The 25,566-nt window shown below is 35.7% G+C and overlaps 1 protein-coding gene across 5 annotated transcripts in view; it reads left to right on the top strand.

Moving 5' to 3' along the window:
• The window catches only part of FGF12 (fibroblast growth factor 12), a 604,572-nt gene that overhangs the window by 401,330 nt on the left and 177,676 nt on the right, over positions 1-25,566 (top strand). For all 5 annotated transcript variants that reach the window (XM_020873373.2, XM_020873372.2, XM_070466234.1 and 2 more), the window contains one exon: positions 12,366-12,469. In XM_020873373.2, the coding sequence (XP_020729032.1) occupies positions 12,366-12,469 (104 nt within the window). The remainder of the gene's footprint in view (positions 1-12,365; positions 12,470-25,566) is intronic.

Raw genomic sequence — 25,566 nt, forward strand, 5'->3', positions numbered from 1 at the left:
AGTGCTTTCTTGTTTTGGTAATTAATGGTAATGAAATGCAAAGCTTTGGTTGAACATATCTAAATCATCTTATGCAAGTTAACTTGTATTGTCTGTGTGTAATTTTAACTAAGAACTCAAGTTTTTGTATTTTCTGGGTGGGACATTTCTGTTTGGCTGAAAAAATTCTCTTGAGCCTTCTAAATTTATTTATTATAATTTCATTTTTCCCCTCACTTTCTTTATAGCTTTTTAGGTTGTGGTTATATTGTTAGTCAGTTGCTCAGTCGTATCCTACTTGAGACCACATGCAGTGCAGCCTGCCAGGCTTCCTTGTCCTTCACTATTTCCTGGAGTTTTTCCAAACTCATGTTGATTGAGTCAGTGATGCCACCCAACCATCTACAGAATTTCTTTTCTATTTCTTAAGAGAAACAATATTATGTAGCTTTATAGCCCCAAGCAGCTAAGCGCACACTGTAACTCTTCCTTGGCTGACTTCATGACCTTGGCAAAACCATATTTTTGAGCTAAATTCAGTGCCCTCATATGTAAAGATGAAGGCAGAGTACATGTGTAGAATTTTTTTTTTTCTGTTTTAGACTTTCATTATTATCATGACAGGTATCCTGCCTGTCTTTTGCACTGCTGCAGTGCCTAGAATACAGGTGATGAATTCATGAATAAACCTAATAGACCTTGGTGTCAATTTTGGCAACATAGTGTTTGATGGCAGATTTGTGGAAGATACAAATCTAAAGCCTTCAAAATATGAAGCGATTTCTTTGAGGGTGTTTTTGTCCATTGATCTTATGGACTGACACCTGTTCTGTTCACTGAATTTTTCAAATAGATTGTGAGATAAATCTTCTGTACAAGACAAATAGGCTGCAGTAGATGATTGATGACAGACATTTGCTTTCATTATCAGTAGTGATATGCTTCATTTTTCACCTTAAGGGAAAAAAAAGTCAAGATTGAATTGACTTGTTAATTATGCAAGTTTTTGAACATCTTTGAAGTAACACAGGAAAGGTTATATGATAATATCAGGATTAGAAGCCAATGGCAGGGTTTCTACCCGAGCTATGGCAAATATTTCCACCAGCTGTTGTCAAAGAAGGGGGTCATCATGTTAATTTTCACTAAGTTGAAAATCCATAGTGTTTGCTATTAGCCAATGCTTGGGCTTCCCAGGTGGTGCTAGTGGTAAAGAACCTGCCTACCAATGCAGGAGATATAAGAGATGTGAGTTTGATCCCTGGGTTGGGAAGATACCCTAGAGGAGGGCATGGCAACCCACTCCAGTGTTCTGGCCTGGAGAATCCCCATGGACAGAGGAGCCTGGCTGGCTATAGTCCATGGGGTCGCAAAGAGTCAGACAGGACTGAAGTGACAGCATAGCATGCAATTCTTGGAAGAAAAAATTTAAGTCTCTAAGTCCCACACAACTAATCAGTTCCATAAGTCAGTAAATTCAGTGGGGAAAATAAGTCAGGCAATTGAATTAATTGATCAGTTGTTAATAAAATAAGGCTTTATATTGAAAGCACTGAATCAACATAGGTGAAAGTATGTTGATTTTTACATTATTTTTATGTTTTATTTTAAATATATAGTTATTTTTGCTTACTGGATCTTAAACATATAAAATAAAATATATTTTTTCCTTCCATGATATTTTAAGAAGTTTAAATTATAAGGCAGTGATGACCCAGGTGTCCACCACCCCATCCCCATTGTGAAAGCTCTAGATTTGGAGGTTAAATAACACTACCTCCACTGATATCAATAATACTTTATATTTTGCTTTTATAGTTTAACAAGTTTTTATGAAAATTGTTATCTTAATTGATCTGCATGGTAAATCAGTGAAATATTCAGAGAAGATATGAAATTTCAGGGAGGTCCTATTATTCCTTTGAATCAATGTCAGAACTGTCAAATATTAGAACTAGGGCTCGTGACCTAAGCTGTGTCTTCTGGACTGAAGTTTAGTCCTCATTTTAGTCTTGTTTTATTGACTTAATGCTAAAGAAGTTAGGACAATTACATCTTTCCCTTAATTTCTGTGAGAAATGTTGTTTTTGAGGTTAAATTCAATGACCACAGTCATTTCAGCTTCTTCTATGCAATGTACTTTGGATGAAAAAAAGCCCCATAATTTCATACTTTTGAAGAATCCCTAGTTTGCAGTGAGGCTCAGGCAAAGACATAAATATGATTAAGCAATGTGATAAATGTTGTGTATGGAATGCTATGAAATTAAGATGAGAGAATAATTCATTTGTCTGAGTGAATACTCCATTATACTTTATATAACTGCTTTTGTGTTGGAGGATTTAAGAGCTCATACTGTCTCCTAGTTTGCTGATGACTATTCAATAATAGCATTTTTCCATTGGAAAGGGGAAGGGGCAAAATTGACCTTTGTTGTTGTTCAGTTGCTCAGTCTTGTCCGACTCTTTGCAACTCCATGGACTGTAGCACACTAGGATCCTCTGTCCTCCATTATCTCTCAGAGTTTGCTGAAATTCATGTTCATTTACTCAGTGGTACTATGTAGTTAAATGATAAATACCAGAAATATATATTAATATCAGGACTAACAGAAAACCAATCAAGTGACCTACAAAAATTATCACAAATATAATTACAAGTGTTATTATAACAGACTGTGGAATTAGAGGGAAAAATAACCTGATACCAACTTAATTTTAGGTTAAGATTTTGTTGGATATGATATTACTTACATTCTAACAAAACATCTTTATTGAGAACATTTTGAAGTGTGAGAAATGGTATTGAATTTTTAAGACAATTTGATATTGAGAGTGCACAGATTATTTTTGTGCACCCATGTATCTTTGTTCTATCTCAGTATCTTCTACTATAAATTTACTTGGGCTTTTAGTGAGTCAGAAAATGCATCTTTTTTCTCTTTGCATCTTTGCAAATTCAACCTAATATTTCAAAATACAAATATACTCTTTTAAATCTGTTCATTTTTCCAAGCAATAAGAGGCTGTCCTTAGAAGTTACTTGGAAGAAGGACACTGGATTTATCTGTTGCAAAGAATTTGTAAATGAACTTTGCCTTCCTCTCTCCTTCCCTTTTTCTCTTCCTCTTCTCTTTCTTTTTTGTGTATGCTTTGTCACCTGAAGTGCTTTCCAATATGTTTCAGCTTGTCACTGTTTTGTCACTGAGATAACTTGTGTAGATAATAGATGGAATTTAAATTGAATAAGCACATAACATTTTTATTTCACATAGTAGACAGACAAATACTGTATGATATTGCTTATATATAGAATCTAAAAAGTGAAAAAAGTGAATATAACAACAACGAAAACAAACAGACTCACAGATATAGAGAACAAACTAGTGGTTAGCAGTGGGGAGATAGAAGAGGGGAGGGGCAAGATAGTAGTAGGGGGATTAAGAAGCACAAACTATTAAGTATAAGATAAGCCAGCTATAAGGACTTACTGCACAACACAAGGAACATAGCCAGTATTCTGTAGTAACTATAAATGGAATATAACCTTTAAAAATTATGAATCACTCTGTTGTTTACCTATAACTTACATAATACTATATGTCAACTATACTTCAATAAATTTTTTTAAAGTAAAAAAAAAAAAGAAAAGGACCTAGCCAACAGAGTTGTTAGAAAATCTTAAAAAAAAAAAAATATATATATATATATATCACTTAAAAAGTACTTTTTTCCCAGTTCAATATAATGTTACAAGGTGTCCAGTATCTTGTTTATAGTAGGTTCCCCAAAATCTTCCCTTCCTCTTCCTTTTCTGCAAAACCTGCATCACCCCCCACACACACATGTCAGCCCTGTGCATCCTAAGCTCCTACCCTCTTAAACTTCGTTACCATGCAGGTTTTCTGGCTTTCCCTGTAGATTCCATATTTGAATACACTCCATGTGTGGTAAGTATTATATTTTATTTTTTCTTACATGCTTAATTATGGAAATATGACCTAGAAAAGCTGTGAATAAGCAAGCTTAAAGAGAAACCACTGCTGATTCATTCATTTATTTGGCAAATATTGAATAGTGGCTTCTAAGACCAAGATGCTTCTAAGATGTCGTTGCTAGGCAATGAGGATAATAATAACTGTTTCCTGTGCCTTCAGCTTGCCCACAGAATAGTGGGCGCATCAGAGAGATTTACAGATGAAGGTGTATTCCTCGGCGACCACATCTGTGGGATATGTATGTCACTGTTTTCCTAGCCTAAGAATGCCATGTGACCTAACCTAAGTGCTCTATAAATATTAATGAAAAGAATAAGTGACTTTTGATTAGAAATATTTGCAAGAAGTTGTATGAGAGTTTTGGTAACTAAGGCCGTAGAATCTTACTCCAAATTTTGGGTGGCACTTTTCATTCCCTTCATTTTTTTATTGATACTTTGTACCCGCATGCCACTCAAGTTAGAACTGTTTAAATCCTGAAATAAAGCCAAGTAGTCAGTTTATTTTTGAAATGACATTTTGCATATCAAAATACTAGTCTGAAAAAAAGTACATATTCAAGGAGTAAAATCTTTTCAGTTTTTCCCTTCTCATTAGTTACACTTAAATTTCAACCTAAGACTGACAAGTTTTATAGGTCCTAAAGCTTATATAATTTGGGGCATAACCTTTGAAAAAAAAATATGTATAACATAGTGAAATGTAATTTAGGTACAAAAATAAGTAGAGTGAGAAAATAAATCAATAAAAGATTAAATTTTAGAGAGATGAAACTGATCACAAAATTATAAAAGCCAAGGAAGTAATAAAATATTTTAATTATTTGATGTATACAGATCTATAGTGAAAAGTGAAAGTGTTCGTTAGTCACTCAGTTGTGTCCGACTCTTTGCGACGCCATGCAGCCCACTAGGCTCCTCTGTTCATGGGATTCTCCAGGCAAAAATACTGGAGTGGGTTGCCATTCCCTTCTCCAGGGGATCTTCCTGACCCAGGGATCAAATCCGAGTCTTTTGCATTGCAGGCAAATTCTTTTCTGTCTGAGCCACCAGGGAAGCCCATACAAGTCTATACATTTCTGTTATTTTTTTTTTATATAATCTTTGAACATATTTTCATGTAACAGTTTTTTTATAATAGATTATCTGTAGAAAAATAATTCAGTCTTTACTGTAGCATGAGTAATCAACATTGGTATTTTATTATTATTATTTTTTAATTTATAAAAGTTTACTTAGCTTCATAGCTTATAATTGTTCATTTAAATACCTATTGAGGATTGTTATCAAACGTGAAAAAATTTCTTTGTTGTTATAAGATTTTGGACATTTCAAATCCACTATCCAGGTCCTCCAGTAAATAACTTGCTATTCATTTTATATGTTACTACAGTGGTGCTATGTACCCAACAATCATATAGCCCCATTTTAATGTATCGGCAAGTATTTATGTCTTTGTGTGTCTGGGGTGGTCAACTAAGCAGCTCTACTGATCTTGTCTGGCTTACATATATAGGAGTCAGCTATCTATCATTCTGTTAATCTGGAATGGCCTTGGATAGATAACTGGGACCACTTTGTTGTTCTTTAGATGTCTTACATCCTTTTCCTGGGACCAGTGGGTTAGTCTGTGCATGTTCTTTTCAATGCCATGGCAGAGAGGAAGTGCATAAACAAGCCAACTTGAGCTCTTTTTCAAGAGTCTGCTTGCATTGGCTAACATTCTGTTGGCCAAAACAAGTTCACAGGACTCAGCCCAGTATCAAGAGGTAGGGCAAAATATCCTTTCAGAGGATTGCAAATTTATATGGCAAAGCACATAGTTACAGGGGAAGATGGAGAACTGGGTGTTTTACTGCAGTTCATCTATCATTTCCTTCATTACATTAAAAAAAACCATATGAAGTATAATTGACATCCCCCAAATACCTAATGTCTAATGTATCCAATTTGATGAGTTTGAACATATGTATGCTTCCCTGCTCACTTCACTGTTTAGTGAAGAATCTGCCTGCAATGCAGGAGTCACAGGTTCAATCCCTGTGTTGGCAAGATCCCCTGGAGGAGGAAATGGCAAACCCACCACAGTATTCTTGCCTGGGAAATCCATGGACAGAGGAGCCTGGTGGGCTACAGTCCATGGGGTCTCAAAGAGTTGGACATGACTGAGCAACTCACACTTTACGTTCCTAACAGCAGTGCCTGAAGTTTCTAGTTTATCTGCATTCTTGGTAACATCTGTTATCCTTTTTTCTTTTTAAATAGTAGTCATTCTAACAGGTATGAGGTGATATCCCATTGTAGTTTTGATTTGCATTTCCCTGATAATTAGTGATGTTGAGTGTTTATCATGTACTCATCATTTGTATTTCATCTTTGGAGAAATGTCTGTTTAAGTCTTTCGGCCCTTTTTAATTGGATTATTTGTATTATTATTATTATTTTTTGCTATTGGGTTGTACTTATATATTTAGGATGTTAACTCCTTATCAGATTGTGGTTTACAGATATTTTCTTCCATTTTTTAGATTGCCTTTTCATTCTGTTGATTGTTTCCTTTGTTGTGCAGAGGATTTACCTTTGATGTAGTCTTGTCTATTTTTGTTTGTGTTGCCTCTGCTCCTGGTGTCATATCCAAGAAATCACTTCCAAGATCACTGTCAAGAAGCTTTTCCTCTATGAATTTTCCAGTTTCAGGTTTATGTTTAGATCTACAATCCATTTTGAGTTGATTTTTGAGTATGATATGAAATAAGGGTCCAATTTCATTCTTTTGGATGTGGATATTTAATTTGCCTAACACCATTTGTTGAATAAACTATTATTTCCCTTTATTACCTCTCTTCCTTACCTTTTTCCATGTGGTTCAGTGATTGAGTTTGTTATGGATCTCATGATCACCAACTCTGTGACTTCTTTTTTCAAAATATGAGTCAGATTTATGTAAGATTTAGAATGAAATACTCATTTTGGAAAGAACAAGGTTAAGAAGATGCTTGAATGTCATATTAGATGCTTGGACTCTTATTTCTCTTATAATTGTAGTCTTTGTTCACTGAATGTTTACTGATATCCCGAATATAAGCAGATTATGTACCATCTTGCTTATTCTCTCTCTTAACCTCTCTCTCTCTCTCTCTCTCTTTCTATGTCCGTCTGTCTTTCTTCCTCTCCAGTTCTCTCTTTATCCATATCATACAGGTGTGATCCAGATATGATGCTTATTTTGGAGAGCTTATAAACTAGTTGTGGTTGGGAAAAAGATATTTTTAAGGAAAATAAAAATTGTGATAAATATAGTCTAGATCTAGGATTAGGGGAGCTGAGAAGTGAGAGAAAGCACTTGGTATTTGGTGTATCATTTCAAGCCTGGCAGGAGTTTCCATGTGAAAATATTGGGTGAATGACATTGCAAGCACAGGCAGTGAAGTAAGGAAAAACATGAAGTTACAAGAAAGGAGGAAGGCGATCAAATTACTAGAAGCAGTAAATAAATATATTAGAATGAGTAATGCAGTAGAGCAGAAATATAGGTTATATATAAATAACCTTGAATATTGAGCTGAGATGTTTTAAGTTTTTCATTTCCTTTTCATCTTAACAATCAACTTTTCTTTATACATTCCTAGAAATAATGTCTGTTCTATAATAATGTCTTATATTATAATTAATAATATTTACTGAAAATAAGGTAAGTGCATAGAACTGGGGTAGACATTGCATAGACTTACCCTCCAGAGTCCTTAAGGAAGGAGACAGATGTGTAAGCAAATAACTCTATTACTGTGTTCTAAGAACCATTGCAGAGATATGCCCATGAAATAAATAATTATGGAAAAGGAAACTTATCTCTCAAGGATTTGGATAAGACTTATGGTCCAGTTAAATAGGGAAGATAGGGTTTCTAAAAACATATCTTCCAAAAAGAGAGGGCAAAAGAACCATAAATAGAATCTAGTTTAATTAAGATCAAGGGGAAACTTAGGACATGGCAAAAAGCTCTGTGAAACTGCTTATGATGAATGGAACAAGTTGCAGGTGATAAACTGGAAGTGTGGTTTACAGTCAGATGGTAAAGGGCACTGAGGGTCAGACTAAAGGCTTTGGATCCGTCCTGTAGATGATGAATAGTCACTTGAGGAATCAAGCAGGGAACTGACAGCAGGGAAGTGGCATGAGCAGAGAGAAAGGACTTGGAAGAACGGTGTGGCCCAGTTGCTCTTTGAGAATGGAAAGGAAGACTGGAGATATAGGAGGGCTTGTCACTGAGTAACAAAGGGCTGGGGCCAGAGTGCTGTGTGGAAGATAAATAATAGATCAGAGTAAGTCATTTGCCATTCTTCAAGGTTTTAAGAGGCAGATGCAGACCCTCCCAAAGAGAATAGCTTTTAGCTTTTACCACTAAAAACTCTCATTCCAGATTGTTTACTGACTTTGTTTTTAATGAACTTGCTAAATCTCCCAAAGCGTACCATCTAAAAGCCATTATCACCTTATGGTTCATATAAAACTTTCACACAAGTTCCTAGTTTTGTCTCTGTCTTGCTTTAGCAGTTTTCTCACTCTCCTCAGATAGGAAAAGCTTTATAGTTGCTTTTAATCCTGTTTTAGCTAAATGAACCAATGTTCTTCGCATTTGTCCTGGGAAACCTTTACTTTAGAAAGACATTACGGACAATTTTGGATTTCACTACTCTTTTTCATAAGTATCATCATTGAACTTGTTATTTTCCAGTGGTTGCATTTATTTGCAGTGTGTAAATGTAGTTCATACCTCATGTGTTGACTCCACTTTTGCTCCCAATGTCTATCACTTAGAAGTAGATTTGGCTCAGACTAAAGTAACTAAAGTAGGTTGCACAGACTAAAGTAACAAGGACTTATTTTTCTCACATAAAAGCCAGACCTAGGTAATTGAAAGCTGGACTGGTGCCATTGCTCCACAAAGTCCTCAGGGGCCCAACTCTTTACAGTTCACTTGTCATCACCCTCTCAAGGGGCAGCCCTTGTTTTTATGGCCTGAGGTAATCCAACAACCCTAACCTCATCCCCATCCAAACAGCAAGAGGGAAAATGGTAGAAGAGGGCAAAGGGCAGTTGTCTTGAAGAAAAGGATATTCAAGAGTACAAAGACATTTCTGCCTTCATCTCATTGGTCAGTACTGATCCATTGCCACAGTTAGACACAGGCTATGTATGGAAATTTAACTAAATTATCTATTATTTTCAAGAAGGTGAGACTGGCTGTTGGGGAAATTAAACTTAAAAGAGAAGGAGGAGGAAATAGGATATTTGGGGCTGCTGCTGCTAAGTTGCTTCAGTCATGTCCGACTCTGTGCGACCCCATAGGCGGCAGCCCACCAGGCTCCCCCGTCCCTGGGATTCTCCAGGCAAGAACACTGGAGTGGGTTGCCATTTCCTTCTCCAGTGCATGAAAGTGAAAAGTGAAAGTGAAGTCTTTCAGTCATGTCTGACTCTTAGCAACCCCAGGGACTGCAGCCTACAAGGCTCCTCCATCCATGGGATTTTCCAAGCAAGAGTGCTGGTTGGGTGCCATTGCCTTCTCCGATATTTGGGGCAGATAACCACATTCAGTTCCTTCAGTCGCTCAGTCATGTCCGACTCTTTGCGACCCCATGAACTGCAGAACGCCAGGCCTCCCTGTCCATCACCAACTCCCGGAGTTTACTCAAACGCATGTCCATCGAGTGGGTGATGCCATCCAGCCATCTCACCCTCTGTCGTCCCCTTCTCCTCCTGCCCTCAGTCCCTCCCAGCATCAGGGTCTTTTCCAATGAGCCAACCACATTAGAGAGCCAGAAAACCTTTGTTCAGTTGCATTTGCACCAGGATTACCTCTCTGAACCTGTTTGCTCTTCTAAAAATTAGGCTAATCATTCCGTCCTAAGTTCTTCATCGTGTTGATGGTTGAGGGTCAAATACAATGAGGAATTCATCAACACTTTGAAAATTGTGTTGCACAAAAATAAAGTATTATTTTAAAAGTGGTAAGCGATCTTCTGAATGTAAGCTGAGTAGATATAGGTCAGGTGATATGTCAATTTATATCAGACGTTATGGTTACGTTATTTGACAGAGGAATCATATGTCAGTGACAAATAACTCTTTAATAGAGAGAACACATCTCTGTTTATTTCAAGGATGTGATAGTGCATTTTATTCTTCTGTCAATTCTATGCATTAAGAATTATTATGCCCATTTTACAGACAGGAAAACTAAAGCGGAGAGATTAAACAAATGGCTCGAAGGCACAGAGCTTCTGAGTGATGAGTTTAGAAACTACTCTGTCTATGAATCTCTCCCACTTTTTTGTAATCTGTATTGCTGCTTTAATGTTTATACACCACACTTCTTATTGCCCATTTGGTAAAATCTAGATCTCTAAGATAGAAGTGACAGACTCTCAGGTATTTCTCCCTACTTTATCTCCATGGTGTTCTTGCCCATTCCTCTCCAGTATGAATCAAATCCTTCAATCTGCTAGTCCCTTCCTATACACATACACTACCCTGCAGAAACTCTTACTTCCTGCCCTACTATAATGTTTCTGATCTTCGCCTACTCAACTTCTGTCCCTTCTTTAAGTGTCAACTTGGGTCTCCTCTTCTGTGTGAGACATTTCTTGAACACTTCAGATCACAGATCTTCCATTTCCCTGAACTTCTGTACATAGAGAATATATATATATATATATATAGAATGCATATATTACATTTAATTATAGAAATACATTATACACTGTATCAGATTATTCCATATGCCTTAGCTTTCTCTCCCCATCTAGACTTTAAGGTCTTATACTACTTCTCATTTCAGTAACACAAGGACAATTGTAAGAACATGGGAGGAACAAAAACAAGTACAGATTCAAATTGCGGTAACAATTAATTCTTAAGCATCTGCTAAGATTTAGTCTCAGCTTTCATGACAGATGAGGAAAAAGATTCAAAGAGGCAAAGAGACTGGTCTGATGTCAAATATCTAGGAATTGAATACTGCTCTATTAAACTTGTGGTCTTAGGCGTGGTCCTTTACAACTATCAGTTGGACATTTGACTAAAAGCCAAATACTGTGTGTGTGTCTGTGTCTTGTGTGTGTGTCTGTGTCTTGTGTGTCTGTGTCTGTGTCTTGTGTATGTATGTATGTCTGGCTTACTAATCCATGTTGAGAGAACCGCAGAAAATATACATGTGTGTGTGTGTGTGTGTGTGTGTGTGTGTGTATCTTATATTCAAAACTGAGACCAGAACTGATGGGAATTTTATCAGCAGAAAAGATAGATAAGAACTTCTAACTAAAGCAGGGTGTTAAAGTGAAATACAGGGCTATTCTCTTATGTTATAAATACTTAGTTGTTATAAATATTTCATTCATATTCATGTTGCCATCTATACAGCCTAGCTATGTGATTGCTTTCCTCCTTTAGGTAATATGAATTCTTTCAGGACAGAGATAATGTTTTATGCATATGCTCATTTTGTAATTATCAGTGTTAACTAAAATAGTGCTACATAAGGATATATAATTTATAGAAGTACACTTTTGAAGGAATTAGATTATCTTACTTATTTTCTTCCTGATATTTATGTACCTTCTCCAAGTAGACAAGTAATAGACTGTTGAATATTTTCAGTAGTGGACAGACTACAAATATTGAAAGACTACAAACATATTCTACTTTTATCTTAGGATATTGAGTTAAATTTATGAAGTTGATTTTTAATGGTTTTGTGCATAAATATGGACATATTTGTATATATTTGATATATATGTCCATCAGAGCTTAAGCTATCTAGCAATCATTGATCCATCTATCTACATTTATATGTAAAAACTGAAAAATAAAGAGAACTGTTCTTCTGTTTCTAGCATAGTTAAGTATAAGCCAGTGGTTTGTGCTTTCATCTTGTGTGTTTAAGACAGTGTTCAGGACCACAAGGAAAAGAAGCTCTGGCATATGTTATGAAGATCACATTTTATTTTTAATTACAATTCGAAATGTGTTTTCTTCTGTTAAGAATTTTTTGGTTCAAATTATTTGTTTGTTAGAAAAGATCATCTTATACTATTTGAGTGTATGTTCATTTTGTAGAGTGGAGATCCTGGACTCTCAGATCCATGAGGGGCGCTTGGAGTCCTTCTAATCTAATCCCTTTATTACAGATGAGTTTATGTGATTTACCTGAAGTCACAGAGTGTTAATAATTAGTCATGCTGCAGAAACAAGAAGCCAGTTCTCCTCATTCTTAGAGCCGCCCCCCCCAACTAATATCAGTTCATAGGTTTTAATCCTCAAAAGAGTCATTTTAAGAAGCAAGATGATATATCAAAAGGTCATTGATCTTTTCCTCTCTTTTTGCCCTCTAGCCCTCTTCAATCTAATCCCTGTGGGCCTGCGTGTGGTGGCCATCCAAGGGGTGAAGGCCAGCCTCTATGTGGCCATGAATGGTGAAGGCTATCTCTACAGCTCAGTAAGTACCTTGGTGTTTGTGCATGTGTGTGTCTGTGTGTGTTCGCACACACAGAAACTGGCATTGAGAGGTTATGAAGTGGCCGTATTTTAGGGAGAGAAATTACAGGTTGAAGTCATTTTATATTTTCTGACCCAGAGTGTCAGTGTTACTACACAAGTTTTATAATTTACAGTGTTAAAGATCATGTTTTGTTGAGAAAGAACTAGCAACTCTTCCTGTGATATAAAGTCTCTTTTTCTAGTTTCTACTTCTAGAGGATAATCTTGTGAATTTTACCTTTAATTCAAGAGGTAAGACATTTTTCCTTTATGCTAATACTTATCTTTCAAGCACAGTGGAAAAGGTGAATTCTTGAATTTGTCTGGGAATCTTCTGGGAATCTTCTGGGAATTTGTCTGGGAATCTTCTCTGACTTACTGTGGAGAAAAAACCTTTCAGAATAGACTGTGTTTTTGTTTGTATTTAACAAAACTGTGTAGTACCTAATGTGTCAGATTCCTCAGATAACTGGAGAATTGATGAAATGAGCTTTGGATTAGGGGCTGAGATATTTGAGTTTAATTTGCATTTCGGCCACAGTATTCCTTTGGGAAAGTCATCTCTTCTCTTTGACTTAATTTCCAAACATTCAAAATGAGGGTGTTGGGCCTCAGGCTGTCAAACATCTCTCTTATATCTAAAACTGTTAAAACTAGGCAGCCTCAGTAGCTACATTATGAGCCCTGGCATATTTGAAAGCAGTTGATAACCTTACTCTCAAGATAGTAATTTATGCACTGAGACAGTGCACTCACTGAATCTTGTGTATGTATATAATTCCTGTTCTGCCCTAAGGAAATTACATATTTCAGAAGAACTACCCTTGAAAACCACAGCCACAGATTTCCACCTTTCTGTCTGTGATCTCAGTAAAAAGACAAAGTTATTCAGGAAGTTCACTTACGCCTACTAGATTCTCAGTTAATTATTAAACAGCTTTTATTAAACATTTTCCATAGTCAGATGAATCTCAGGTATTCTATGCTTGCTTCCACCTGTCATTCTTATTAACATTCTTAAAGTTGCTATTTTACTCCTGAATAGATTCATATCTGAATATGCATTTATATACCAGATGTGTACATGCACATTTTTTCAGTGGTTCTACTCAAAATAATTCTTAAAGATAGATACATTTTTTTGGTTAAAACAATGGACTTTCATTCTTAATGTGTCATAATTCTAACATTTCTTAATGTTCAATTATTGTGAGTCTGTATTTTAAATGTGAGAATTAAAATTAGAAAAAAAATTAGCAGATTTTGTTTTGAATGACTCCAGTTAGTGAAACTTAAAAAAAAATTTTTTTTAATGTATTTATTACAAGCTAAAACATTTAGGTGATCTTAGGATACTATTACTTTAAGAATTTAATCAGTCATCAAGTAAACACCTGAAGGTAGACCATATTTTTGTCTCTATTTAGAAGGTTGTTATTCATTTTTATATTTATTTAAAAGATCAAAGTTCAGGTTGTAATTCCACACAAACTTTAGAGTTCAGATTTCTGAACCAGAAGTCATTTCCAAAGGTCTGGGAAGAAGAAAAATGTAAAGTATTGTCTGACAGTGGTATTGTAGCATGTGGCGGCTGTGTAGGAGCCTCTGTGGGGTGTGTGTGTGTGTGTGTGTGTGTGTGTGTGTGTGTGTGTGTGTGTGAAGAGGGTGGGGACTGGGAGGGGTCACTATTGTTGGGTGCAATCCCAAAGTTCCTGGGAGAGGTGCCTGAGTATTCAGCATGACATATCTGAAGTTCATGTGTGGCAGCCCTTTTAGAGAAGCATTTTTTCTATCTTTATTGCTAAGAGCTAGGCTTAAAATACAGGGATCCCATAGGAGAGATTTTAAGAAATTTTTGACTAGAGGATATTACAGTAGGTGCTTTTTTGTAATAGATTGAACATCTTAGTAAAACCAGTAATCACCTGTTGAATAATCACCTGATTTGGGTGCCTAGAGTTTCAGTTTTCCTCCGTGCTTAAGTTTGCCTCATACCAAGCCTTTGCAGCTTTTTTCCTGTGTGGTACTGCTAGGCTACTGGAACAATTTTCTTAATTATAAACATGGCATTGCTGACATAGGGCATTAGGGTCCCTACTTTCAAAATCACTCTCTTTCTAGATAGGACTAATATAGGACATGCTGGTTTTTAATTTTATACCAGCTTTTCCTACTGTTAGTCGCTTTGTTACAGGACGAAGTGGTGGCAGTCACACAGTCGTGTCTGACTCTTTGTGACCCTAAGGACTGAAGCCCGTCAGGCTCCTCTGTCCCTGGGATTCTCCAGGCAAGAATCTGGGAGTGGGTTGCCATTCCCTTCTCCAGGGGCTGGATGAAAGGGGGCCAGTATTGGGTAAAGCGCCCCTGAGAGAATGGGGAATCAGGGCTTCGCCATACTTGTTTTTCTTCCTGTGTGTGCGGCCTGTCTCAGCAAGAGCGCTAGCATGGCCAGGAGCCTTGCAGTGAGTTACAAACTGGCTGGCACAGGCTTTCTTGAGGTGCTTTTGGTATATATGAGGGCTTGAAGTTATTTGAAAAGCAGTTTCCTACTTTATGGTAAACAGTCTAGCTGAGCATACCAATAAGGGCCATTCCTGGAATATGGTGTGTTTCTGAGGGCAAACCCTAGAGATCCTAAAGAAGCTCAATTAGAATCCAAGAGGAATTCTCAAATGGTATCATGCATGTAGTGTCATTTACCTTGTCTGTATTCATAGTTAAGCTTGGAATCAATTCCCTTGCCACTTCTGATTCCCCTGCTCCTTTATCATAAGACAAAAGAGAGAGTAGTAAAGACTACTACTTTACTATCAAGGACTATTACTTTACTACAAGGGACTATCCGGTAGCATAGAGCTAAAGTTTTGGAATCCATTCTGAAAGTCTATTTTAATAGGTGATTTTAATACATAAGCATTTAATGAGATTGTTGATGCATCTGGATTTGTTTTTACCCTTGTAGTTTGCACTTTTTGCTTCCATTTTATTTTCTCACATTATTGAAACATTTTCTTGTTCTATCTGTCATCTTCTGCTAGTTTGTAAATGTAGGTTATAATCCTAGTCTTTTAAGGATTATATATTTTTTCATACATAAATAGTTTGCTGAATAATAAAATATATTTATTTCTGTCCTAAACAGCTGATAGACCTTGGTATCTTTTCTTCCCTAGTAAATACTACCATCCTTGTCAGGAATTAGATTATTTACACTTTAAACTAAAATATGCACAGTTATTTTTCTATAGTAAAAGTTAAATTTGTGAATCTTTAAAGTAATTTCTGTGCACATAGGTTTAGTTTTCTTGTGTATCAAATTTGGTCCTTCTGAGTTTACTTTTCTTCTAAACAAAATCCTTTTCTGTTTGTCGGTCTATAGACTATGAATTCCCTTCATTTCTAGTACCTGTGAAAATACTTTACTTTCACTTTCAGTCTTGAATTATAGTTCAGATAGTTACACAGTTTTTAGTAGACCTATATTTTCCACAACACTTTGAAAATTATATTCCATTGATTTCCTGCCATCTGTTGTTGACTGTAAGAAGATTGCTGTCAGTTTAATATTCTTTTCTTTGTAGATAATCTATGTGGAAAATTAAAGAAATTTTTGCTCTTTATACTTCATGTTCTGCAAATTCACTATAACGTCTAGTTGTAAATCTATATTAAGTTGTTAGAAATTCAGAATCACTTTCAATCCGAAGAATCAGACTTTTTTAATTTTTGAAGGTTTTAACTCTTCGCATATACATTTTATTTCTCTGTTACAATTTCCAGTCTTTTGTGCTGTAGTATTTAAATGACTTTCACTAGAAACCTGGAAATTTATCTACTCTAGAAAAGATGCCAACTATTTTGTGATTTCAGTCACTGTTCTTTAAATTTTTGGATGTCTATTGGTTTCCATTCCATATCTACCTGATCTTGACTGTTTTTTGTTTTTACTATCTAGCTCTTTTTACAGAACGTTATTAACTCATTTTTGTCTCTGAGCATTCTTATAATACTTATTTGAATACTTCTTATACTTACTAGACTTTTCCATAAAGTTAATTGCTTTTGTAATGAATTCATCTTTCAATCGATGATTTTGTTAGCTGTCAATTTTAGAATAAGATTCAGATTATATTAGGATTTAGAGTTAGTTCTGCATGTGTTTGAATTTTGTTCTGCAGGCCCATTTCTCTTTGTTTTTCTTTCTCCATAATCATCTTCCTTTTAAGTCTGCCCTCAATTTCCACCACATATTTGGTTTCTTCTATGTAGCCTCTGGGGCTTCCCAGGTGGCTAAGTGGTAAAGAATTTGCCTGCCAATGCTGGAGATGCAGGAGAAGTTGGTTCAATTCCTGGGTCGGGAGGATCTCCTGGAGAGGGAAATGGCAGCCCACTCTAGTATTCTTGCCTGGAGAATTTCATGGACAAAGGATCCTGGCGAGCTATAGTCCATGGAGTTGCAGAGTCTGACACGACTTAGCAACTAAATAGCAACAACAACAACAAATCAAACCTCCAGTGGCCTTAGTTTAGAATAAGATATTAAGAGTCATTTCAAGACTCCAATCTTAGCATAGCATTGGGTTAGGAAAGGGGGCCTGGGCAAGAGTATGGCTTGGTCTTATCTCTCTCATTAGGAGGCTGTGTCTGTCATTGCATCTTGTTTAAAATAGTAGCAGCATTTTAAAAAATACAGTTTATATACAATATTGCATTAGTTTCAGATGATCTACATAGTGATTAGAAATTCACATACCTTAGAAATAATCACCATGGTAAGTCTCCATACAGTTATTACAATATTATTGATCATATTCCTTATGCTATATATTACAACTCCGGGTCTTACTTATTCTGTAATTAAAATCTTACACCTCTTCATCTGATCACTTATTTTGCCCAATCCTACAACCCCCTCCCTTCTGACAACTACCAGTTTGTTCTCTGTATCTATGATCTGTTTTCATTTTGTTTTGGTTGTTTTCTTTAATAGACTCCACAAATAATGTGAGATCATATAGTATATGTCAATATCTGGCTTATTTCACTTAGTGTAATATGCTCCAGACCCAACTATGTTGTTGCAAATTGAATAATTTCTTTTTCTTTTAAATGTTCCGTTATATATGTGTGTGTCTGTGTGTTTGTGTATGTATATGTATGCGCGCGTGCACACACACACTCAGTTGCTCAGTCTATCCAACTCTCTGTGACCCCATGGGCTGTGGTCTGCTAGGCTACTTTGTACATGGGATTTCCCAGGCATGGGAAATCCTAAATGGGAATGGGAATAGCTAAATCTGATGCTTCAGCAAGAATACTAGAGTGGGTTGCCATTTCCTTCTTCGGGAGATCTTCTCAAACCAGGGATTGAACCCATGTCTCTTACCTCTTCTGCATTGGCAGGTGATTCTTTACCACTAGCCACCTGGGAAGCTCTCATATGTATTATGTATTATGTATATATATACACACACATATATATATATACATATACACATATGTATGTATACATCTTTTTATACGTGCATCTATTGATCGACACAGGTTGTTTCTATATCATGGCTATTGTAAATAATGCTTTAGTTACTACATTATTATTACAAGATATTGAATAGAGTTCCCTGTGGTAAACAATAGGCCCTTGTTGTTTACATATTTTAATGTTTATTTTTAAAATCAACATTGCTTATCCTATTTGCTGTTGCAGTTAAATATGTGTGACTCCATACTGTTGCAGCATAATGTCAAAAGCATCATTCTTGGCACTGCCTTTAGAATTCCATACCTAAATCTGCTGCTTCAGCAAGAGCAGTGTTGAGATTGCAATATGATATACTGACTTTACATTGAAAAACTGGGTCAAAAGTTATTGAGAAATATAGAAGGGGTCTCTGAGGAAGAAGAAAAGAGAAAGCCAATATCAAAAGTTATTGGAAGAAGACTGCTTTATGCCCACAAAATGGTATTAGGATTTTTTTATTTTACACTTCTAATTTCTTTCCTTCCCCACTATCATAAATGTCCAAAATTTCCCATCACTGAAGATAAATAAAATTTTTTTCATTTTCTGCAGCCAAAAATAACTCCCACATTTTACACTTTAGTAGGACCTTTATCTGTATATTTCCTTTCTTTCTTTTGTTGGAATTATTTTCATGCCTTATCTATTAACTTTGTTGCAAGTTTCTTGAAGTCAGTGATCTTATTTAATATATATTGATATATACCATAGGACTTCCCAGGTGGTGCAGTGGTAAAAAATCTGCCTGCCAATGCAGAAAATGCAGGAGATGCAGGTTCCTTCCCTGAGTTTGGAAGATCTCCTGGAGAAGGAAATGGCAATTCACTTCAGTATTTTTGCCTGGGAAATCCCATGGACAGAGGAGCCTGGCACACAGTAGTCCTTGGGGTTGCAAGAGCAACTGAACACGCACACCCATGCTTGCATCAAGAATATAGGTACAAAATAGATACCCACTCTGGAATTTGAGTTTCTCCATCAATTGACTTCCTCATGGAATGTTTTGAAATTTGAGGCATATGCAAAATTATTTCTTGGCTAATGATGTCTCTGAGAAGTCTAATATTAAAGGAGAGGTGGGGAGAGAGAGGGGGAACACCTTAGCCATTAATGCCAAATGAATCATAGAGTTTTGAAGTTAATGGTGCCTGAATAGAGAGAAATCAAAAGCCAAACCACAGAGGCTTGTCTAGCAATTAAGATTGTTAAATATTCAGATTAGATCATTTGTATATTTTTTCCCACATACTTGAAGTTTTCTTGAACTTTATAATATTTCTTTTTCATCCTAGGTTGATTTTTGGCTATAGTACCTAGAAAATTGCTTATTTTACCTACTTTTTTAAACCCTTATATATATATATATATATATATTAACTGGGTTATTTTGATCAACACAGCTCAAGAATCTGGCTGTGTTGCTTGAGAACATATGACATGAAATTGTGTTGCTTTGCTTAGAATTAGGTTGTTTGTCTTCAGAAAGAATCAGCAGGTTATTAGTTATACTTTCTGTAAGGAATGAATGATGGTAAGCATCCATTTTTACCTTATGATTTCAGTAATAAGTGGTATTGGATTTATTCCAAGAGTATAATTTCTGGAAAATGTTAATACTTTAGCTCCTGGGCTAGTCTTAATTGTAAAAATTAGCATATTATTTCCTGTAGCATTTTTTATTGAAAAGTAAAAATAGTATTATATATTTCCTGTAGCATTTTTTATGAAAAGTAAAAATAGGATTAAGCTTCTAAGAGCAGCACTAATGAGGACCTTTGGTTGAATCATTTGAAAATGATACTACAAGTTAGATTTTTGTCTTTCTACCTTGCCATTGGGCACATTAGGCCAAAATTTGTCATATATCCAAAATTTCTCAGTTGTGTTTCTTAGTTCATTAGTGAATCAGGTAGTATTAAGTAGTATGTAAGAATGAAACCTTTATAAATAAAACTAGGTTTGAGTCACAACTCTGTAACTTATTTCCTTTGTGTCATTGGGGAGATTTCTTAATCTTCTAGTCTCAGTTTTCTTATATATAAAATGGAGATAATAATGAAAATACCATGTATATAGTATTGTAGCAAGGATGAAATGAGACAATGCATGTAAAACCCTAGCATCATGCCTAGTACATAGTCAGAGCTCACTGTCAGCTGCAAGTAGTAGTAATAGATATATTAAATAAGATGCTCATTGTAGACTAAATCAATTTCTTACCATCAGTTCATGAAGTTTATGTAGGGTAATTCTACCCTTATTTTCGGTGGTAATTCCTGGTTTGGCTAATCTAATATCTTTAGCCACCCTGGCCCTGGGAGGTTGGTTGCAGAGTAGCTCTCATAAAGTTAGAGCCAATTAACTTTAGGCCAAAGACTTGACTTTATCTGTTGAAGGAGAGTTTCCTTTTTCTCTTTTAAACTGAATTTAAAACTGAGAGGATCAAGCACTACAGTGTCTTAAAACTACTAGGAGAGAGACTTCCCTGATGGTCCTATGGTTAAGACTTCACCCTACAATGCAGGGGGATGCAGGTTCAGTTCCTGGTCGGGGAGCTAAGATCCCACATGCCTTGAGACCAAAAAAACAAAACAAAATAGATGTGGTTTTATACCAAATCCAATAAAGATTTTAAAGTTAATAATAATTATATTAGAAAAATAAAACACAAGGAGAAATCATGTCTTAGAATGATTCCAACATTCAGAGGACAGAATGTTTCTAGGTAGAAAGATGGAGAAACCAGGTCTTGTTCACATCCTTTGACATTGCACATGAAGACATACCTGGAGTCAGCCCTGCCATTGAAGTTTCAGTTTTAGGAGCCAATTATTACCCTTCTGTGTGAACCAGTTTAGGCTGCATTTTTTTTTTTAACCTGATAAACTGACAACAGAGCAAACCAATTTTCAGAGTTTTAATACCTTCCAAGAAAGCTAAAGCTCTGTTTGTTCCAGGTTCTATGTCATGTCTGCTCAAGGATTTCCCAGTGGCCTTGTCCTCTGGAGTTAGAACATTACTGTGGCTTTCTGGGCAAGCTTGATTCCCAAAAGAGAGTCTCTGCTCTTATTAGTTCTGCCTTCCCTTGCCTGTTCCCCTCCAAAACCAATGTAAGAATTTGTCATTTTCGTATATACGTATTTCTTGGGTTTGTAATGCATAAATCACTGAAAGATAGGACTCAACAAGTTTTTTTCCCCCTCTGTCCCCCATCATGGGCCAGTTTTTCAACTTCTGGGGATGTTTTTAAAAATATCTCCTTATATAACTCACATGGAGGGAAATAGATAAAATAAGTCTATAAGCCATGCCTTTGATAAACTTCAGGGATGGGAAAAGAGAAGGAATTATGAATGCTAAATGCAGAGGGAAAAAACAGTAGTAATCAGTTGAGATTTGAGTGGAATAGAGAGGTAGTAAAGCAGAGAAACAGAAGCAGTTCATTTTTATCACGAAATCTGAAGATAAGTCCACATTTAAGTAGACAGCACAAGGAAAAGAACAAGAAAAAGCGAAATAAAAAAGCACAGTGATAGCTGGTCAGATTAGAACAGTTGTCAGACAAGGACAGGTCACAGAGTGGTGCATTTTGAGGAGATTTCAAGTCTACAGTTACTATATTTATGGGTGCATTTAAAGTTTGTTTCTGCAACATAGATTTTTAAAATCTAGTAGTTAAATTGGGAAAATGGTTTAGCTGCATAGAAATGTATATGTCAAAACTGACATATATTTTAGGCATCTCTAAATGGAAACAAATTTTGAGGCCACTGAAAACATCAGTCTCACATGGGTACCTGTGTCATAGTTTATCCAGGAGCATTCCAGTTTATGTCTGATGTCTTAGTATAAGTAACTGTTTGACCCTTAGAGGAGTCTGGATTAGGGTTTGGGTAATAATTGTATAGTCAGATTATACATGATCCTACATATGATTCAGTGGGTGATCACATGTCAATATAAGCATGAAATCTCACTCAATAACTTGAAATTTTCCTTTTCTGATTTCCTTTCCAAAACCAACTCTTAATGGTAAATTTCTTAAGTTTATTTTCCTGTATCACTCAGTGATTGAGTATGGTTGTGAGTAAGAAAAGATACCCATAGCAATGGTTTAAAGGGATGAAAGGTTTAAGGTTTCTCACGTAACCAGAAGTCTGGAGATAGATAGAGGTGCCAATGTCTTTACGTTTATTTGATCTTCTTCTCATGGTGCAAGATGGTTCCTAAATCCTTAGCTAACATGTATACATTCTGGGGAGTTAAAAGGGGCACAGAGAAAGAGATGAAGCCTTTATCAGGAAAGCATACTTTCGCAGAGGTTCTAGAAGTGTCCATAGTGACGTCCAGTGATGACCATAGAACTATGTCACATAGTCATCCCTAAGTGAAAAGAGTGTAGGGAAATGTTTCAATTGAAAGATATTTTTTGAGGGGGGGGCTGTCAATAAGACACTGCCATATCCAACAAAATCATTGTTCTGTTAATACGGAGGAGAAAATGGATATTGGGTAGACACCCAACAACTGCCATACTTCTCCAGACTGAAAATATAAATGTAGATGTCAGGCATTGGGACAAGAGAGTCAGAGAGACAGAGATCAAGTGAACATATTGAATAATAGATCTGCATGTGTAGTTTCTTCACATGAGATATTCTGAATCACTGTAAGTGTTGGTTGAAAAAATTATGGCTCTCTACTCTGAGATATTGAACTCCAGTGACTAAATACTGAACTCTAGAGACTAAAGGGAAGAGATCTTACCTGTACTTACCTGTGTTCAGGTCCAGATAGATTAGAATTTACTTGGAATTTGGTGATAGAAGCTTTCTGCTTGTTGAGTTTTCATTACAGATTGCTAGACACTTCCTCCAAAATTTCTCTTGGTAACAAGGGCAAAGATGAATAAGCATTACTACTTCAACTTTCATTCTTTTATTTCATTGGATGGGTAAAAGTTCTCTCTGTAGGGAACTGTGAAAAGTCATGAGGGAACTGAAAGCCGTAATGGAGTGGAACATGGCATATTGCCTTGTAAGGTTGTGTTTGCCTATGGTTTCACTGTAACTGTTCCTGAAACCCCAGGGGTCAGCAACTTTTCCATGCTCCTGTTTAACCAACAATTTGTTACCTATTTATTTTGAATTCTTAGTGTGGCACAGATTGTCTTAGGCACTGAAGATAAAATGAAAAGCACCTCTACTGTGGTAGGAGACCAAGATGACGTGTAGTCAAATAAATGTGGGAATTTATTATTTAAGATTGGTTTTATAAAAGAAAAATTTATTTCAGTAATAGAGAATAATAGAGAAAACTAATTGTGACAGGATTGCCATGAAAATTTCTTTGAGATGATATTCAAGCTAAAAACCTAAAGGATGAAAAGAAAGACCAAAACAGAGGAAGAATGATACTAGCAGAGGCAGAAATAAGTGCAAAACATTCATAGGAATAAATATTTATAAATATTATTGTGTCTTATACATTTCATCATAACTTTTGCACCTGAATTTTTATTTCTAATATGTATTAGTTTACTCTTCTATTTAAAATATTTTTATTTATCACTTGCTGAGTACTATTTTGGGTGCTCCAATCTTGAGAGAGGTAAAGGACAAACACTGCTTTCATACTATGATAAAAGAATGACATTGTTAGGGGTTATAAAGGAAAGAAGCAGGATTATAGAAACATAATGCATTTTATGTCTTGGCATAATTTTTAATTTTTAAATTTACATGAAATCTTACAATGAATTTCTTTCTGTTATTTGTATTATCCTTGTTTCTTGACTCCTTTTACACTGAATCCAAGAATAATTGCATGTTTTTAAAAATTTCATATGATGTTCAAGGAATTCTTTCTTTATTATTAATATTCCTAAGGAATTTCCAGGCACTTTCTCAGCTTTTTCAATGAAAAGACTTCTTTGGCATTATTTTAAAATCTTGAAACCCAATTTGTAGCACATTGTCAAAAATATATGTATTTTAAAAGCTCCACACTACATATAAGAAGAACTTAAGATGGATCATAAACTTAAATGCAGGAGCTAAAACTATAAATCTCTTAGAAGAAAGCCTAAATCTTTATGATCTTAGGTTAAACAGTAGCTGCACAGACATGACACCAAAAGCATAAGCAACAGAAGAAAAAATTTCATCACAATTAAAACATTTGTGCCTCCAAAGACACAATTAAGAAAGTGAAAAAGACAGCTTGGAGAAGGGGAGAAAAGTTAGCAGTTCATTCGTCTAATAAGGAATATGTATCTAGAATATATAAATAACTCTTACAATTAAAAATAAAAAGATTAAAAATGTGCAAAGGATTGTAATAGACATTTCCAAGTAAGATAAGCAAATAGTTAATAGCCACATGAAAAGATGTTCAACATCATTAGACATCAAGGAAATGCAAATCAAAGACCACAAGGACTCATCACCACTTCACACCCCCTAGGGTGGCTTTATTAAAAAAGATAATAGCAAGTATAGGTGAAGATATGGAAAAATTGGAACCCTTATTATGCTGATAGTAGGCATATAAAATGCAATTGTTGCTTTGGAAGAGTCTAGCAATTCCTCAAAAGGTTAGAGATAGAGTTACCATATGAACCAGCAATTTCACTACTAGGTGTATACTTGAGAAATAAAAACGTATGTCCATTAAAAAAAAAACAAAAAACTTTTGTGTACTAATACTTATAGCAGCATTATTCATAGTAGTCCAAAGGGGAAATAACTTAAGTGTCTATCAACTAATGAATGGGTAAAGTGTGGCATATTTATTTAATATAATATTATTTAGCATTTAAAAGAGTACTGATGCATGCTTCAACATGGATGAACCATGAAAACAATATGTTAAGTGAAAGAAACCTGTCACAAAAGGCAACATATTATATAATTCCATTTATGTGAAATATCCAGAATAGACAACTCCATAGGGACAGGAAGTTAATTGATGATTGTGTTGTGCTGAATGGGAATGGGTCCCTACTAAAGGTCATGAGTTTGCTTTTTGAGGTAATGAAAATATTCTAAAACTGATTGTGGTGATGGCTGTGCAGCTCTGTGACTATACTAAAAACCCTTGAATTATACACTTTGGGTAAACCACTGCCTGTGAATTATATCTTGGTAGTGCTGTTATTGGCCTCCCCTGGTGCCCCAGATGGTAAAGAATCTGCCTGCAATGTGGGACACCTGGGTTTGATCCCTGTGTTGGGAAGGTCCCCTGGAGAGGGCATGACAACCCACCCCGGCACTCTTGCCTGGAGAATCCCATGTTCAGAGGAGCCTGGTGGGCTACAGTCTATGGGGTCACAGAGTGGGACACGACTGAGCAGCTGGGCACAGCTGGGCACAGTGCTGTTATTTAAAAAGCTAATTCTATTTGAAGGATCAATTTAATCTTGATTTAATAGAGCTTATAAAGTAAATAAGATTATTTTCCCCTAAAGGATTCCATACACATTAATTGAATTGTATTTTTTGTTTGTTTAAAGTAACACGAAGGTGTGAATTTCC

This window comes from Odocoileus virginianus, chromosome 4 (genome assembly GCF_023699985.2).
Source record: "Odocoileus virginianus isolate 20LAN1187 ecotype Illinois chromosome 4, Ovbor_1.2, whole genome shotgun sequence".
NCBI lineage: Eukaryota > Metazoa > Chordata > Mammalia > Artiodactyla > Cervidae > Odocoileus > Odocoileus virginianus.